Source organism: Capra hircus, chromosome 26 (assembly GCF_001704415.2).
Source record: "Capra hircus breed San Clemente chromosome 26, ASM170441v1, whole genome shotgun sequence".
NCBI lineage: Eukaryota > Metazoa > Chordata > Mammalia > Artiodactyla > Bovidae > Capra > Capra hircus.
This window is the reverse complement of record NC_030833.1, coordinates 31,451,342-31,468,361: the sequence shown is the minus strand read 5'-3', so window position 1 is coordinate 31,468,361 and position 17,020 is coordinate 31,451,342. Positions and strand designations below refer to the sequence as shown.

General features: G+C 36.3%; 1 protein-coding gene across 1 annotated transcript in view; it reads right to left on the bottom strand.

Annotated features, from left to right (window-relative positions):
• The window catches only part of HPSE2 (heparanase 2 (inactive)), a 697,385-nt gene that overhangs the window by 613,566 nt on the left and 66,799 nt on the right, over positions 1-17,020 (bottom strand). Inside the window, exon 3 of the mRNA XM_005698313.2 lies at positions 16,801-16,962. Coding sequence (XP_005698370.2) covers positions 16,801-16,962 — 162 coding nt within the window. The remainder of the gene's footprint in view (positions 1-16,800; positions 16,963-17,020) is intronic.

The following is a 17,020-nucleotide window of genomic DNA, read 5'->3' as shown; positions in this document are numbered from 1 at the left end:
CTTCCAGCATTATTTTTCTCAACATTGCTTTGGCTATTCAGGGTCTTCTGTGGTATAAATAAAAACCACATATAAATTTTAGGGTTATTTGTTCTAGTTCTGTGAAAAATGTCATAGGTATTTGATAGAGATTGCATTATTATTTAGAACTTATTTCAAAATAAATTACTGAGGTAGAAATTACATTAAATGTACCCATTTTAATTATACAGTTTGATAAATTTTGACAAAGGCATGCCCATATAACTACCTTCCTCATTTTCATCACCCTAAAAAGTTTCTTCAGAACCTTCCTTGCCAATCACTTTATCCCATCCAAGCATCTAATTTTTTTATCACTGTAAACTAAATTTGTCTTTCCTAGAGTTTCATATAAATTGAATCATACAGTGTGCACTTTTACACCCAACTTCTTTTTTTCTCTTTTTTTTCTTTTTTTCTCTTTTTATTTTATATTGTACTACAGTTGATTAACAATGTGTTAATTCATGTGTACAGCAAAGTGATTCAGCTATACATATACATGTAGCTATTCTTTTTCCAATTCTTTTTCCATTTAGATTGTTACGTAACACTGAATAGAGTTCTCTGTGCTATACAGTAGGTCCTTGTTACTTACCCATTTTATATATTGCAGTATGTACATGTCAATCCCAAATTCACTAACTATCCCTTCCCCCATCCCTTCCCCCTGGTAATTGTAAGTTTGCTCTCTAAATTTGTGAGCCTGTTTCTGTTTTGTAAGTAAGTTCACTTGCATTGCTTTTTTAGATCCCACATATAAGCGATATAATACCATATTTTTCTGAAATCCATAGATTGCTTCAGATAGTATGGACATTTTAACAATATTAATTCTTCCAATACATAAACAAAGAATATTTTTACATCTGTTTGTGTCATCTGTAATTTCTTTCATCAGTGTTTTATCGTTTTCAGAGTATAGGACCTTCACCTCCTTGGTGAAGTTAATTCCTAGGTATTTTATTCTTTGTGTTGTGATTTTAAATGAGATAGTTTTCTTGGTTTCTCTTCCTGATAACTCATTATTAGTATACAGAAAAGCAACAGATTTCTGTATATTAATCTTGTATCCTTTAACTTCGCTGAATTCCTTGATTAGTTCTAAGATGCTTTTAATGGAGAATTTAGGGTTATCATGTCATCTGTCAATAGTGATATATTACTTCTCCCCTTCCAATTGAATGCCTTTTATTTCTTTTCATTTTCTGATTGCTGTGGCTAGAACTTCTAATACTATGCTAAATAGAAATAGCAAAAGTAGACATTCTTCTCTTTTTCTTCATTTTAGAAGAAAACTTCAAGCTTTTCATTGATAAATTTGATGTTAGCTGTGAATCTGTCATAAATGGCCTTTATTATATTGAGATATGTTCCCTCTGTACCAATGCTGGTGAGTTTTTATCACGAACGGATATTGAATATTGTCAAATACTTTTACTGAATCTAGAGAGATGATCATGTGATTTGTATCTTTCCTTTTGTTAAAGTTTGTATCACACTGATTTACAATACTGAACCATCCTGGATCACAAAAATAAAACCCCCTTGACCACATTGTATGATCCTTTTTATATATTGTTGAATTTGGCTTGCTGAGGGTTTTGTTGAGGATTTTGCATACATATTCACCTTCCCAGGTGGCTCAGTGGTAAAGAATTTGCCTGCCAATGCAACAGACACAGGAGATGCAGGTTCAGTCCCTGGGTTGGGAAGATAGCTTGGAGTAGGAAGTGGCAACCCACTCCTGCCTGGAGTATTCTTGCCTGGAAAACTCCATGGACAGAGGAGCCTGGCAGGCTGCAGTTCATGGGGTTGCAAAGACTTGGACACAACTGAAAGACTGAGCACACATGCACGCAATAGGGGCCTTATAGGATGAATCTGAAAATGTTCCCTCCTCTTCAATTTTTGGAAAATTTGCAAATAAGTATTTAGCTCTTCTTTATCTGTTTGTAGAATTCTTCTGTAAAGTTATCTAGTTCTGAACTTTTCTTTGCTAGGAGTTTTTCGATTACTAATCCAGTTTCACTACTAGTGATCAACCTGTTCAGGTTATCTATTTCTTCCTTCTTCAGTATTAGAAGACTGCATGTTTTGAGAAATTTATCCCTTTTTTCTAAAATGTCCAATTTGTTGGCATGTAACTTTATTCTCTTATTTTTTGCATCTCTATAATATCAGTTGTAGTTTCTCCTCTTTTCACTTTTTATTTTGTTTATTTTGATCTCTTTTTTTTCTTTTTTTTTTAATTTTATTTATTTTTTTATTTTTTAAATTTTAAAATCTTTAATTCTTACATGCGTTCCCAAACATGAACCCCCCTCCCACCTCCCTCCCCATAACATCTCTCTGGGTCATCCCCATGCACCAGCTCCAAGCATGCTGTATCCTGCATCAGACATAGACTGGCAATTCAATTCTTACATGATAGTATACATGTTAGAATGTCATTCTCCCAAATCATCCCACCCTCTCCCTCTTTTTTTTTCTTGATAAGCCTAGTTAAAGGTTTATCAATTTTATCTTTTCAAAAAAAGGCTCTTCGTTTCATTGATTTTTTTCTGTTTGGTTTTGTCTCTATTTATTTCTTCTCTAATCTTAATTATTCCCTGTCTTCTGCTAACTTTGAACTTCACATGCCCTTTTTCAAATTCCTTTAATGTTTTTGTTTTCATTGTTTTTGAGGTACTTTCTGATTTTCTTTCATTCCTTCATTGTTCCATTGGCTTTTTAGTAGCATGTTGTATAGTCTCCAAGTGTTTACACTTTTTTCCCACTTTTCTTTCTGTAACTAATTTCTGGTTTCATACCCTTGTGGTCAAGAAAAATGTTTGATATAATTTCTATATTTTAAAATTCTTTTTACTATTTATTTATCTAATTATGTGGCCGTGTCAAGTCTAAAGTTGCAGCATGCAAGATCTTTTTTTTAGTTATGTTATGTGGAATATTAAGTTATGGTATGCGAGATCTTTAGTTTCAGCCTGCAAACTCAGTTGCACCCTGTGGGAACTAGTGCTCTGACCAGGGATTGAACCCAGGCCCTGCATTGAGAGCACAGAGTCATAGAGACTAGACCAACAGGAAAGTTCCCCAATCATTTTTTAAAAACTGCATCAGCTAACTGAAGTGCCTGGGTTTTCATAACCTGATATAAGAACAATTCTGATGTAAAAATAAGAGAAAATACTGCAAATTTTTTAAAATAATATATTATGTTTTAAACCCCTTCTATTTTTTCTAAGCTTTGGTTATATAAAATTTATCATGGATACCATTTATTTGAGGGTTTTACTATGAACTAGGCACTGTGCTAAGCCCTAAGCTTGTTTTATGCTGTGTGGTACTCAATCGCTCAGTTCAGTTCAGTTCAGTTGCTCAGCTGTGTCCGACTCTTTGTGACCCCATGAATCACAGCATGCCAGGCCTCCCTGTCCATCACCAACTCCCAGAGTTTACCCAAACTCATGTCCATCGAGTCGGTGATGCCATCCAGCCACCTCATCCTCTGCCATCCCATTCGCTCAGTATGTCCAACTTTTTGCAACCCCATGGACTATAGCCTGCCAGGCTCCTCTGTCCATGGGGACTCACCAAGCAAGAATACTAGAATGGGTTGTCATGGCCTCCTCCAGGGGATCTTCCCAACCCAGGTATCAAACCCAGATCTCCTGCACTGCAGGTGGACTTTTTACCATCTGAGCCACCAGGAAAGCCCCAATCCCTAAGCATGCATATTACTTAACCTTCACAGTAATCTATGAAACTCCCCATTTTATAGCTGAGGAAGCTGAGACTTAAAAAAGTTATTTTGAAACCCCTACTGTTGATATTAACATCAGAATTCTAGTCCTGCTGGCCTTTCTGACTCCTATGTTTTAAGAATTTGCTAATCTTCACTAATTTTTCTAGATCATGTTCAATGTTCTTTTCTGTGACATTAATCTGATAATAGTCTAGGCATCATTTGAAACAGGCTATTTAAACTTTCCTTTAAACAAACTAATCAGTTCTGAAAGGTTAACTACATTTTTATATACTGATCAGTTTCTATTCTGCCACTATAATTTTTTTTTAATTTTCTGTCATTGGTTTTCTAGCCCTTTGCCTTTTCTCAGTTAATTTGGAAAATGAGTTACTGCTCTCTCATAGACTCCTTTCCCAAAGGAACCATGTCTTTCTCAACAACCATGTCCTCCTTGACCTCAGCCAACACTAAACATAAACTGTAACAATTTAATTTCACATTTGTGATTAAATTTGTCATTTTAAATGATATTTTATATTGGTGCTTATTCTTAAACCAATATTTAACACTTTGTTTCAGCTACTCTGGAAATCAAGAATATATATTTAACTTCTTTTTCTTCATGGCTCCCAGCACTGTACCTTTATATATTTGATTTTCAGTTAAAAAGTGATTGATAAAAAGACTGCTCAAAATCACAACAGAATACTGTTGGAATTGTCATGAAACTTCTGGATGAACATTAAATACATATCTCCCAGGGACTTGCACACTGAACTTGTCTGGTTTTCTTAGAATGAGAAAAGGGAAAAAAAATGAACACTAAGGATCCATTGGACTCATTTTTCTAAGAAGGCATCTCACTCAGTTCAGTTCAGTCGCTCAATCGTGTCCAACTCTTTGCGACCCCACGAATTGCAGCACGCCAGGCCACCCTGTCCATCACCAACTCCTGGAGTTCACCCAAACCCACATCCATTGAGTTGGTGATGCCATCCAGCCATCTCATCCTCTGTCGTCCCCCTCCCCTCCTGCCCACAATCCCTCCCCAGCATCAGAGAGTCTTTTCCAATGAGTCAACTCTTCGCATGAGGTGGCCAAAGTACTGGAGTTTCAGCTTTAGCATCATTCCTTCCAAAGAACACCCAGGACTGATCTCCTTTAGGATGGACTGGTTGGATCACCCGGGCAGTCCAAGGGACTATCAGGAGTCTTCTCCAACACCACAGTTCAAAAGCATCAATTCTTCGGCGCTCAGCTTTCTTCACAGTCCAACTCTCACATCCATACATGACCACTGGAAAACCATAGCCTTGACTAGACTGACCTTTGTTGACAAAGTACTGTCTCTGCTTTTGAATATGCTATCTAGGTTGGTCATAACTTTCCTTCCAAGGAGTAAGCGTCTTTTAATTTCATGGCTGCAGTCACCATCTGCAGTGATTTTGAACCCCAAAAAGATAAAGTTTGACACTCTTTCCACTGTTTCCTCATTTATTTCCCATGAAGTAATGGGACCTGATGCCATGATCTTAGTTTTCTGAATGTTGAGCTTTAAGCCAACTTTTTTACTGTCCTCTTTCACTTTCATCAAGAGGCTTTTTAGTTCCTCTTCACTTTCTGCCATAAGGATGGTGTTATCTGCATATCTGAGGCGATTGATATTTCTCCCGGTAATCTTGATGCCAGCTTGTGCTTCTTCCAGCTCAGCGGTTCTCATGATGTACTCTGCATATGAGTTAAATAAGCAGGGTGACAATATACAGCCTTGATGCACACTTTTTCCTATTTGGAACCAGTCTGTTGTTCCATGTCCATTTCTAACTGTTGCTTCCTGACCTGCATATAGTTTTCTCAAGAGGCAGGTCAGGTGGTTTGGTATTCCCATCTCCTCCAGAATTTTTCACAGTTTATTGTGATCCACACAGTCAAAGGCTTTGGCTCCCTGTGCTATATAGTTGGGTTTTGTTGGTTATCTATCTTAAATATAGTAGTGCATATATGTCAATCCCAAACTCCAATTTATCCCTCCCTCCTTCCCACTTTGGTAACCATAACTGTGTTTCCTATGTCTGTGAGTCTGTTTCTGTTCTGTAAATAAGTTCATTTGTATCATTTATTTTAGATTTTGCATATAAGCAATATCATATTTGTCTTTCTCTGCCTGACATATTTCACTTAGAATTGTTGGATCATAGTAGTTCTATATTTTAGCTTTTTGAGGGACCTCCATACTGTTTTCCATAGTGGCTATTACTGATTTACATTCCTACCAACAGTGTAGGAGGGTTCTCTTATCTCCACACCCTCTCCAGCATTTATTGGTTGTAGACTTTTTGATGACGGCCATTCTGACTGGTGTGAGGTGATACCTCATTGTAGTATTAATTTGCATTTCTCGAGTAATTAAAGATATTGAACATCTTCATGTGCCTATTGACCATCTGTATGTCTTCTTTGGAGAAAGGTCTGTTTAGGTCTTCTGACCATTTTTTGATTGGGTTGTTTGTTTGTTTTTTTTAATACTGAGCTGCATGAACTATTTGTAAATTTCTGAGATTAACCCCTTTTCAGTTGCATTATTTGCAAATACTTTCTCCCATTCTTTGGGTTGCCTTTTCATTTTGTTTATGGTTTCTATTTCTGTGCAAAAATTTTTGAGTTTAATTAGGTCCCATTTGTTTATTTTTGTTTTTATTTCTATTACTCTAAAAGATGAAACAAGAAATATATTGCTGCAATTTCTGTCAAAGTATGTTCTACCTGTTTTCCTCTAAGAGTTTTACAGTATCTATTATATTTATCTAGGTCTTTCAAATTACTAGCATCATTTTTCACAGAACTAGAAAAAAGTTTTTAGTTTTTAAAATTTGTAGGGAGACACAAAAGACCCTGAATAGCCAAAAGAATCTTGAGAAAGAAAAATGGAACTGAAAGAATCAGGCTCTCTTGACTTCAGACTATACTAAAAAGCTAAAGTAATAAAAACAGTAGGATACTGGCACAAAAACAGATACATGGATCAAATGAACAGGAAGGAAAGCCCAGCAATAAACCCACACACCTTCCCTGGTAGCTCAGACAGTAAAGCGTCTGCCTACAATGCGGGAGAGTCGGGTTTGATCATCGGGTCAGGAAAATCCTCTGCAGAAGGAAATGGCAGCCCACTCCAGTACTCTTGCCTGGAAAAATCCCATGGACAGAGGAGGGTGGTAGGCTACAGTCCATGGAGCTGCAAAGAGTAGGACATGACTGAATGACTTCACTCTCACTTTCCTATGGTCAATTGATCTAAGACAAAGGAGGCAAGACAATATAAAGAAAAGACAGGTCTCTTCAGTAAATGGTGCTAGGAAAACTGGACAACCATGTGTAAAAAAATGAAATTAAGACAGTCTCTAAAATCATACACAAAAATAAACTCAAATGGATTAAATTATTTTTGAAAGCATCAGAGGCTATCAACAAATTTGAAGAAAACTCCTCCTGTCCTAATCCCTTTCAGTTTGCCAAACAGTCCTTAATTTCTGAAGCACATGGTAACCAGAACTTTAAAATAAAAGTAGGAAACTTAGAGATCATTAGCACCATTTCCTTCATAAAAGCCCCTCTGATTCTCCTAGGTCAATTCACACTCCTATTCCTTTAATACAGACCTAACTACAGTGAGCCATAATTGTCTGCCTGTTTATCTTCTTATTGGACTACATTTCCAGGGAGGGCAGGAATCAGACCATGTCTTATCATCCACAGATCCCATAGTTAGCATGGCTCTAACTAATGATAGGTGTTTAGACATGGACTAAAAGAATATTGACAAAAGGCAGATACTATAATTCTAAATTTATGAATGAGAAAGCTGAAGCTTGCCCCAAGGATACACATAAAGCAAAAAGAAATCCAGATCTCTCAATTTTGACATCTTCTCCCCAATGCACCATCTATCAATCACTGTAACAGCAATATATTTTACAACATAAGTCACAGGACAATCAAAGGTCTATTCAAATGAACAAAATGCTATTTTTCCCTGCATAGTACAATTTATCACTTCCTACTCCCATCTTACTTCCACACTTACCCAGATTATGTGTGAAGCTTTACCTGCAAATCTGCAAACTTTTCTTCATACTAAGAAAAGGAACATGTAACCTACAACAGCTGAGGTCATTACATTCAAAGGAAATGATCCAAAGACTAAAGAAACTATAGAATAGCTGCATTTCTCCTCTTTAGAACCCTAACAGAGAAAAGAGCTGCTCTAGGGAAGAAGTGTGGCGAGTGGGCAAGTGTGTTCATGTGCTCTTGCCCTTAGAATCTCTACAATAAACTCTCTACTTCCTCCAAAATCTAGACCCTTATACACACACACGCACAACACACACAAAACAAATGCACAGAAAACTTTACTTCTGACAATAATCATAAAACTCAAGGACTTACTTCTTTTGGAATCTATTTAGTTCCTCTCACTTTGCATTGTGACAGTACCTTAGACATAAGCTTATTTATGGAAGATTCCCAAAAGGACAATCTCTTTATTATTAATAATACAATAATTAAAATAATAACAACAAAATAACTAACATTCATTGAGTATATGGCTCTGTATTAAGAACTTATAACATTAATCCAGTCCTCACAAACTATGTAAGATATTATTTTCTCTATTTTACAAATGGGAATGAAATTAAGTAATTTACTCAAGTTCACACTAGTACATGGTAAGCGCAGGATCAAATCCTAGGTCCTAAGGTTCCTATTAACCCTAAGGTTCCTATTCATATCTAGTTTCCTATACTCCTGTGAGGAACAGAGGACTTCACAGGTTTCTGGTCCCTACATTTTTTATTTCATACCAGTAAAATATTTTTATCACAAATAATCCAAATGTAACATAAAATCACATATATGTGATACATACATATACTACTTATGCACCATTGCAGTAATATTTTAGTTACATCATAAAACATAGATCAAAATAGAAATTTCAAATTCATCAACAATGTTTTTTGTGTTTTTTTTAACAATGATTCAAACACCTTTTTGCTCCGATTCTTAAAATAGTATTAATAATAATTTCTGGGCATTAGATAAACTTTCAATAACACATATTGTTAAAAATAACATGCAAATTTGATTTTCAAATAGTCTTCTTGATAATTCAGGCATTTTTTTTGGACAGTATATTGCCAGATCATGTTTACTGCATTCTGCGGCTGACAAAGTTTTTACTAAAAGGTGAACTCTCAGTTTTTCAATTTTCTTGCTGTTGCTTCATGCTGGCATTATTTTTAATAGAATTATATTTAATTATGTTTCTTTTCAAAAGCCTCTTTAAGTCCACTTGGCTGTGCACATTGAACTGCCATATATTTAAATATGCTTAAACTAACAGATGATGGAACATTGTCAGTTCCTCTCAAATAGGAAAATTCTCACCCTATTCTCAGAATTTTAAAATGTATAAAACTAATAACCTTCTGACAAGTTAACTCTAGTAATCAGAAAATGCTGACTCGACGGATTTCTTCATACATAGCCTAGAGCGCCTATACATCCTTTGCCACATCTACCTGGACCTTAGAGATCACTGACCTAAATACACTAAAATCCACTGTTGGATTCAACCAGATTTGCAGAGGGCAATCCACACTTAATTCACCGTCCAAAAAAATTCAGTTCAGTTCAGTTCAGTCACTCAGTCATGTCCGACTCTTTGCGACCCCATGAATCGCAGCACCCCAGGCCTCCCTGTCCATCACCAATGCCCGGAGTTCACTCAAATTCATGTCCATCGAGCCGGTGATGCCATCCAGCCATCTCATCTTCTGTCGTCCCCTTCTCCTCCTGCCCACAATCCCTCCCAGCATCAGAGTCTTTTCCAATGAGTCAACTCTTCGCATGAGGTGGCCAAAGTACTGGAGTTTCAGCTTTAGCATCATTCCTTCCAAAGAAATCCCAGGACTGATCTCCTTTAGAATGGACTGGTTGGATCTCCTTGCAGTCCAAGGGACTCTCAAGAGTCTTCTCCAACACCACAGTTCAAAAGCATCAATTCTTCGGCACTCAGCTTTCTTCACAGTCCAACTCTCATATCCATACATGACCACTGGAAAAACCACAGCCTTGACTAGGCAGACCTTTGTTGGCAAAGTAATGTCTCTGCTTTTGAATATGCTATCTAGGTTGGTCATAACTTTTCTTCCAAGGAGTAAGCGTCTTTTAATTTCATGGCTGCAATCACCATCTGCATTTTATTTAATTATGCTTTGATGTGATGCCATCAACCTAAATGAAGGATCCTATGAGAAACTGCTTCTCATAGAAGAAAACAGGAGAGCTAATATATAAGTAAATTCAAAGGACTCCTTCCAACATCATCTTTTATAGAATATGGGTGAAAAGCAGGAAGTAATGATTATCTCCTCAAGTCTCCTAACACAAAGACTCCTGAAAACAAGGAAGCTCACTCTGTGATTCATAAAGACAAAGATTCCACCAACTTGGAACAGAAATTAACCAATGCTCCCAAGTTTAATTCGGAGAGAAGCAGAATGTGACCACTTGAAAAATATATATATATTCTTTAGTGATTCTCTGTGCTATTGCCAGTACAATGGTTGTAATGTACAAATGAACAGTTTTTGCAATTATATCTTTTTCTCCTATGTTACCTTTTTTTCCTGATCACATTTACTGAAATGTAATTTATGTCTGTTGAATATAGTAGTAAGAATTGAGTTCAAAAAGAATCTTCACTTATGTAATATTTCATATAAGGACTTACAAGCAACAGAGTATATATATTTGTACTTAAAACCAAAAAGACCTGGAGAAAAGGGGAACTTCTAATCATGTGCTACATAACTTCATGATTATGCACTTATGTATGGCCACTGACTTTTATGCAGATATCTCACTGTTTTGATAATAGCACTGGGCTTATTTTAATATGTAAAATACCATCTAATTGATGTTCTGCTCATCCTCAGAGGAGGTATTATACCTCATTTTCAGTTATTCAGGGATAATTCTAATACCAACTAATATTCATCTAGTTAGTATCATGCTTTCAAAGAACTCAAAATGCTTGATCAAAACATTCTGAACAAAACTTCCCACATATGACACATTTCCAGACTTTCATTTTCCAGGGGACATAGTGTCTCATGCTTTATTTTACTAATTATTATACACATCCTAGACAACTAAGAATCTAAGGTTCAGAGTGGTAGATTTATCATGAAACTACCATAAATTAATAGCACAGTTCAAAACTGTTTCTGATTAGTTTTATCTTACCATACTGTGTCAATTGACATCTTAAAGCAGAGAGATTTCAGTACCACAAAAGCAACAAAGTTACCCAAGAGTAATATGTGCATTTGAAAACATTGTAAGATTAATCACAATAATAAAATCTAACATTTAGTGAATATTTACTGTGTTTCAGGCACTATGCTAAGGAATTATGTACAAAACCTCATTTAATCTTCAAACAAGTCTCTAAAGTATGTAAGATACAATCATTTGAAGAAATTAAAGCTAAACAGAGGATTAAAAAACTTCCCAAGGTAAGGGAGCTGTTAAGTAGAATCAAACTCAGGCTATCTGATTTCAAAACTCACATGCTGAATCAATACATGAGGTAGAATTAAAAGCTGCCTAACCATTTACACATTTCTATACCAAGGGACCACTATGATTCCTTCATTTATAAACAGGTGAAACAAATCTCTGACTATGAAGTATCTGCACACTCATTATCTTATTATTCAAATACAAGAACAGAACACTATTCCTCTAGTTCTGACACACTCCAAGACAAAGATTTCCAAAAATAGCACCAAGAAAAAAGCAAAGTACATAACTCAGGCAGGTTATGCTGCCCAGGAACTAGATGTACAACATCCCCAATATCATTAGAGAGCAGAACCAAACTCCATTATAATACCCAGTTCTAGAGTAGGAACACGCAGGGCAGGATAGAGACAATCCTCAAACTGTTAGCCTGTCAGGATAAACACAGAGAAAGGGAGAGAGAGAAAAAATAAAACAAAATGAAAAAACAATTAAACTATACTTAGTGAAAGTGAAAGAAAGCATTAGTCACTTATATATATGACAAAGATAAATTTTAAAAGTCCAAGAATACATTTTTTGGCAATATGCATAACAAAAGATTAATATCCCTAATATAAAAAATGACCTTATTATTCGATAATAAACTGACCAACAACTCAATTAAAAACATAGGCTAAAGAAATGTACAATTCACAGAAGAAATAAAAATGGCAACCAGTGTAAAAAGATTATTAACCTCACTGGTTAACCAATGAAATGTAATTTAAAACAATGCAATATCAATCACTTTCTATTACAGTAACACAGATAAAAGATTGGAAAATAATCAGTATGAGCAAAGACATGATGAGTTATCTCATACACTGTATAAACCAGCATGACCTTTCTGAAAGTCAACTTACTAAATGCATCAAAAATTTAAATGTGCATTCCTTTGACACAGCACTCATACTCACAGGCAATGCACAAAGATATATATTCAATGCTGTTCATCACAACATTATTTATAATCATTAAAAATTAGAGACACCACTGATGCCTAGCAATAGAAGATCACTTAAACAACTATGAAATAGCCATGCTTGCATGTGTGCTCAGCCTCTTCAGTCATGTCTGACTCTGAGATTCTGTGGACTGCAGCCTGCCAGGCTTCTCTATCCCTGGGATTCTCCAGGCAAGAATACTGAAGTGGGTTGCTCTGTCCTCCTCCAGGAGATCTTCCACCAGGGACTGAGCCCACATTTCACATCTCCTGCCCTGGCAGGTAGGTTCTTTACCACCTGGGAAGCCCTCAATACTATACTATATAATGCAAATAATTAAACAGATCTGGATCCTGTCCTTTGAAAACTGAAAGAACAATTTTCATTCCACTTATTTGAGCCCTTTGGTCAGCTGAAGTTAGAAAGATTGACCATAACAGGGAAGTATGAGCTTCTTTTGCTCAATTCATTTTCACAGTAATACAGTAAAGCTAACCATAGGAATTCCAGTCTACTTTGAAATCTAATTACAGAAAGAAGTACAAAACCTACAATATCAGACAATAACATGACTGCTGCTGCTGCTGCTGCTGCTGCTGCTGCTGCTGCTGCTGCTGCTAAGTCGCTTCAGTCGTGTCCGACTCTGTGCGACCCCTTAGATGGCAGCCCACCATGTTCCTCCGTCTCTGGGATTATCCAGGCAAGACTACCAGAGTGGGGTGCCATTGCCCTTTCCAATGCATGAAGGTGAAAAGCGAAAGTGAAGTCACTCAGTGGTGCCGACTCTTAGCGACCCCATGGACCGCAGCCCACTAGGCTCCTCCATCCATGGGACCTTCCAGGCAAGAGTACTGGAGTGGGGTGCCATTGCCTTCTCCAAATAACATGACAAGAGTCCTCAAAAAAGAATTTTGGAAAGCATCTTGACAAGTGCCATCCATTTACAAGGGCTACATATTTCAGGCTGCTTGGAAATGAGAGTTGACTAGATGACTTTACAACATAAATTTTTCAAAACTTGACTTCATTTCAGGATCATTCACTATGTTCTACTCACCATGCAGGATGCAGCACAATATGCATATTTGCACAAATATGATATTCCTTGCCTTCTGGGAGTTTATGTTCTAAACAAAATCCTAGAAAGCATATTGCCCCGTAAGGCTGGCTTTTAACTTTTTATTTTCTGCTTTCATTTGATTATAGTACAGGCATCTGCCACAAAAGTTCAATTTATACCTTAAAAGAGAGGGGTTTGCCAAGGGAAGGGAAACAAATAATATATGTGAACCTATTCAAACCTAATAGACATCCAAATCAACCCTTAAGAAGTAGTCTTTGAGTGAATTTATTCATTGTGTATACAGCAGAACATTTTCAACAAACACTGAAAATTATCACAGTAAGAATCATGAAAGCACAAAGATACAGAAGTTATGATTCCTACTCTTTCTTCAAGTCACCTACCAAACTTTCACTTTCATTTATCACTCCTTGAGTAACATGCACAGTGATATTTAATACTCTCAGATTCAAGAAGCTACAGGATAATACAGGACAAGATTACATGCATGTGTTGAAGAGTTAGTGTGAAAGAATACAGCATATTTAAAACAGTTCTATCACTGAAGTTCTCCTGGAATTCCTCCATCACCTTCATACAACCTTAAGAGTTTACTTCAAAAACCCTCTAGATTAGGTAAGGCTAACATTATTTCCCATACCATGTAAATCATTCACATGAAGATATTAAGACATGTTTAGTATCAGGCAAAAATACAATCCAGTATTTAAAAAACATAATGAGGACTACTTGTTTCTATCGACTGAGTTGTCACTAGGACCGTAAGGTTGTTTAGAAGATCCTCAGAGCTAGAATATCATTTGCCGTCATCTGAGGGATGGCTGTTTAAGAGAGATCGTGAGCTAGAGTGCAGAATATGAAGGCATACCTCCCATCTCAATGATGTCAGTATGATCAACTAAGATGGAATACCTAAGAATGAGGGCTTATTTGTGAGGTAGGGGTAATAGCCATCATTTTTAGTATACTTTTAAGCAGCTGTCATTTCCATCACTTTATTAATTTCTTACTATACTGACATTTTAATCACTTTATTAATTTTTTCCTCTACTGTTATCTTAGTTGTCCAATTTAAAAATAAAGACTATACAAATAACTGACCACCAGCAGAAAACAATTATGATACACTGCTATCCATATACATGAAATTCTGTAAATAGTTGGGGAGAGAGGTTGAGTGATCTGCTTCTGAGATTTTGGAGGCCCAGTTTCCTCATCCTGTTCCCACAAACTTTCATCGCAGATATTTCAAACATTATGCCACAGTTATACAAAATAAGTGAAACATCACCAAGCAGAAATCCTAGGGTAGGTGTTCTGAAAATGTTGGTAAAGAAAGTCACTTCATTTGAGAGGTCTCTGCCCCTTCAACCTCACCCTCCTTACCAATATACATTCATCACCGAAAAGGGAAATATTTACAAAAGTTAGTTTAGTTATGTTTAAATATTATGTTTAGCTGTCTGGAGACCATGTTCTCAAAATTTATACAAGAAATCAAGGATTAAACTTCATAACAATTAGAAAACCACACTGTGTAAAATCAAAGAGTTAGTTAAAAGATATTAAAATAGTTTTACCACTGGTGCTAAAACGAAATGACTCCATCTCTTCCCAACACCTGGAACCAAAACCTTTCGAACTTTCATGTAAACAAACCAGGGCACACCAAATGCTCTGTCTGCAGCAAGGTACCACCTCTGCACAGGCATTTGGGTGAAAAATGTGGAAAATGCCTGAGGGCTCTTTGAAGCAGCTTGGGAGAAGTGAGAGCAGGAAAGAGGCTCTTCTCTAGGGTAAGTTTGTTTAGTAGAAAGTAAGCAAGTTGTCAGGGTAAAAGTTGACAATGTTGATTCCAACAGTTTGAACTGTGAATAAACATCCAAAGGGATTATGTTACTGAGAATTAAAAAAGATTCCATTGAACTCAATAGAGCATTTGTGTTTTCAAAGATAATATGCCTTCAAGCCACACTCTGGATGCACAGTTTAGGATTAGAATTACCCTAAGCTCTTTCTATGCCACATTAAAGAACACAGGATTTGGCCTCTCTAATGTACGCTTAAAAATGTTACAATAACTAAATTGGAAAATGCTATACACATGTACATTTGTACATCTGAGGTAGACTAAAGAAATTTAGAGAAAAATATGTTCTTTCCAAACATCTAAACTTAAACATAGTTTTACTAACCAATTTAGGATTTATTAGCCATAAATCACTTTAAAGTTTTCCCTCCTTAATGACCTATCCAAGAACAAAAAATAGGGCCTATACTTATGAAATCCATAATCCTCTTTTCTGCTCTCTAAAGTCACATTTAAATCTGGCTTTCATCTTACGCTGTTGGGTTTTTCACCAGTTACAAGATGGAAACTTAGTAGAGACTTGCACTTTTTCAGAAGCAAAACAACTTGGTTGCCACTCAGTAATTCCTGGTGAAATGCCAGCAAGTTTGTAAAAGATTTTTAAATTTTCCTAACTTGGAGCTTACAAAAGTAAGTGTGAGATGTTCATTGCTCATCAGACATTGCATCTTTTTATTTCTAATATTCATAAACAAGAAAAAAACATACACTTTGATTTATTAAAGTTTATCTGAATCAATATAATGCAGATCTGCCTTGCGCACCCTTAGGAAAATGGAGGTAACTCAGACTGCTCTTCTTAGTTCATCACAAGTCCCTCGTGATTCTCACACTATCATGTTCTATTAGAATTTTTTCCAAAGTTTGACAAAGGCATGCAACTCACATGCTCTTTACTAGCAAAGTTTGCAGCAGCCCCGCAAAAAGTTGTTTCTCCTTTAAACTTTCACACATATTCACTTCCCTCCTAGAACCAAGGAAGTAAGTGAATATGGCTCAGTCTTATTGCCTCTTTGCTCTTAAAAAGAAAATCAAATTCCCTAGATAGTTTCAAACTCTCCCAAAAATAGAACATTCTCAGCTCTGCCTGTGGATCATTATCTCTTTTACATTTCATCTTTATATTCACTGGGTTCACAGAAAGGGCATACACAGAAAGAGGAAAATAGCTGCTTCTTAGACACCAAATTTAGTAATTCTCTCAAATCTATTGGCACACATCTAAAAAGTCATATTTTTACAAGGCTTCATTAGGTTTTCATTGGTCCTTCTTTTGAGAACACACATGCCAAACCACCCATAACCTCAAGTCAAAATACATCTGCAAAATATAATAAATATTTTATATGAATACTCATCATGATTTTAAAAAGGGTATGTGCAAAGAGACAGACAGATCATCTGAATCCCACTTTAGTGTCTCCCAAGCATCAAGCTGCTAACCAATGGAGACCATCAATCTACAGAGCTCTAAGATTTCAGCCGACCCCAATATCCTTACCTGTTAATATAAGATTACTATAAGTATTGGAGAATTGCTCCTTTAGAAGAACCAGATGCATCTGAGCTGCCTTCTCCCGTTGGAGCTCCAGCATAACATCAGGGTGCTGGGCAATCTTGCAGCCTTTCTGTTTATCCAAGGCAACATCACTTCGAACAATGTCTAAAAAAAAAAAAGAAGGAAGGCAGGCAGCAAAAACAAACAAACAAACAGAAACTAT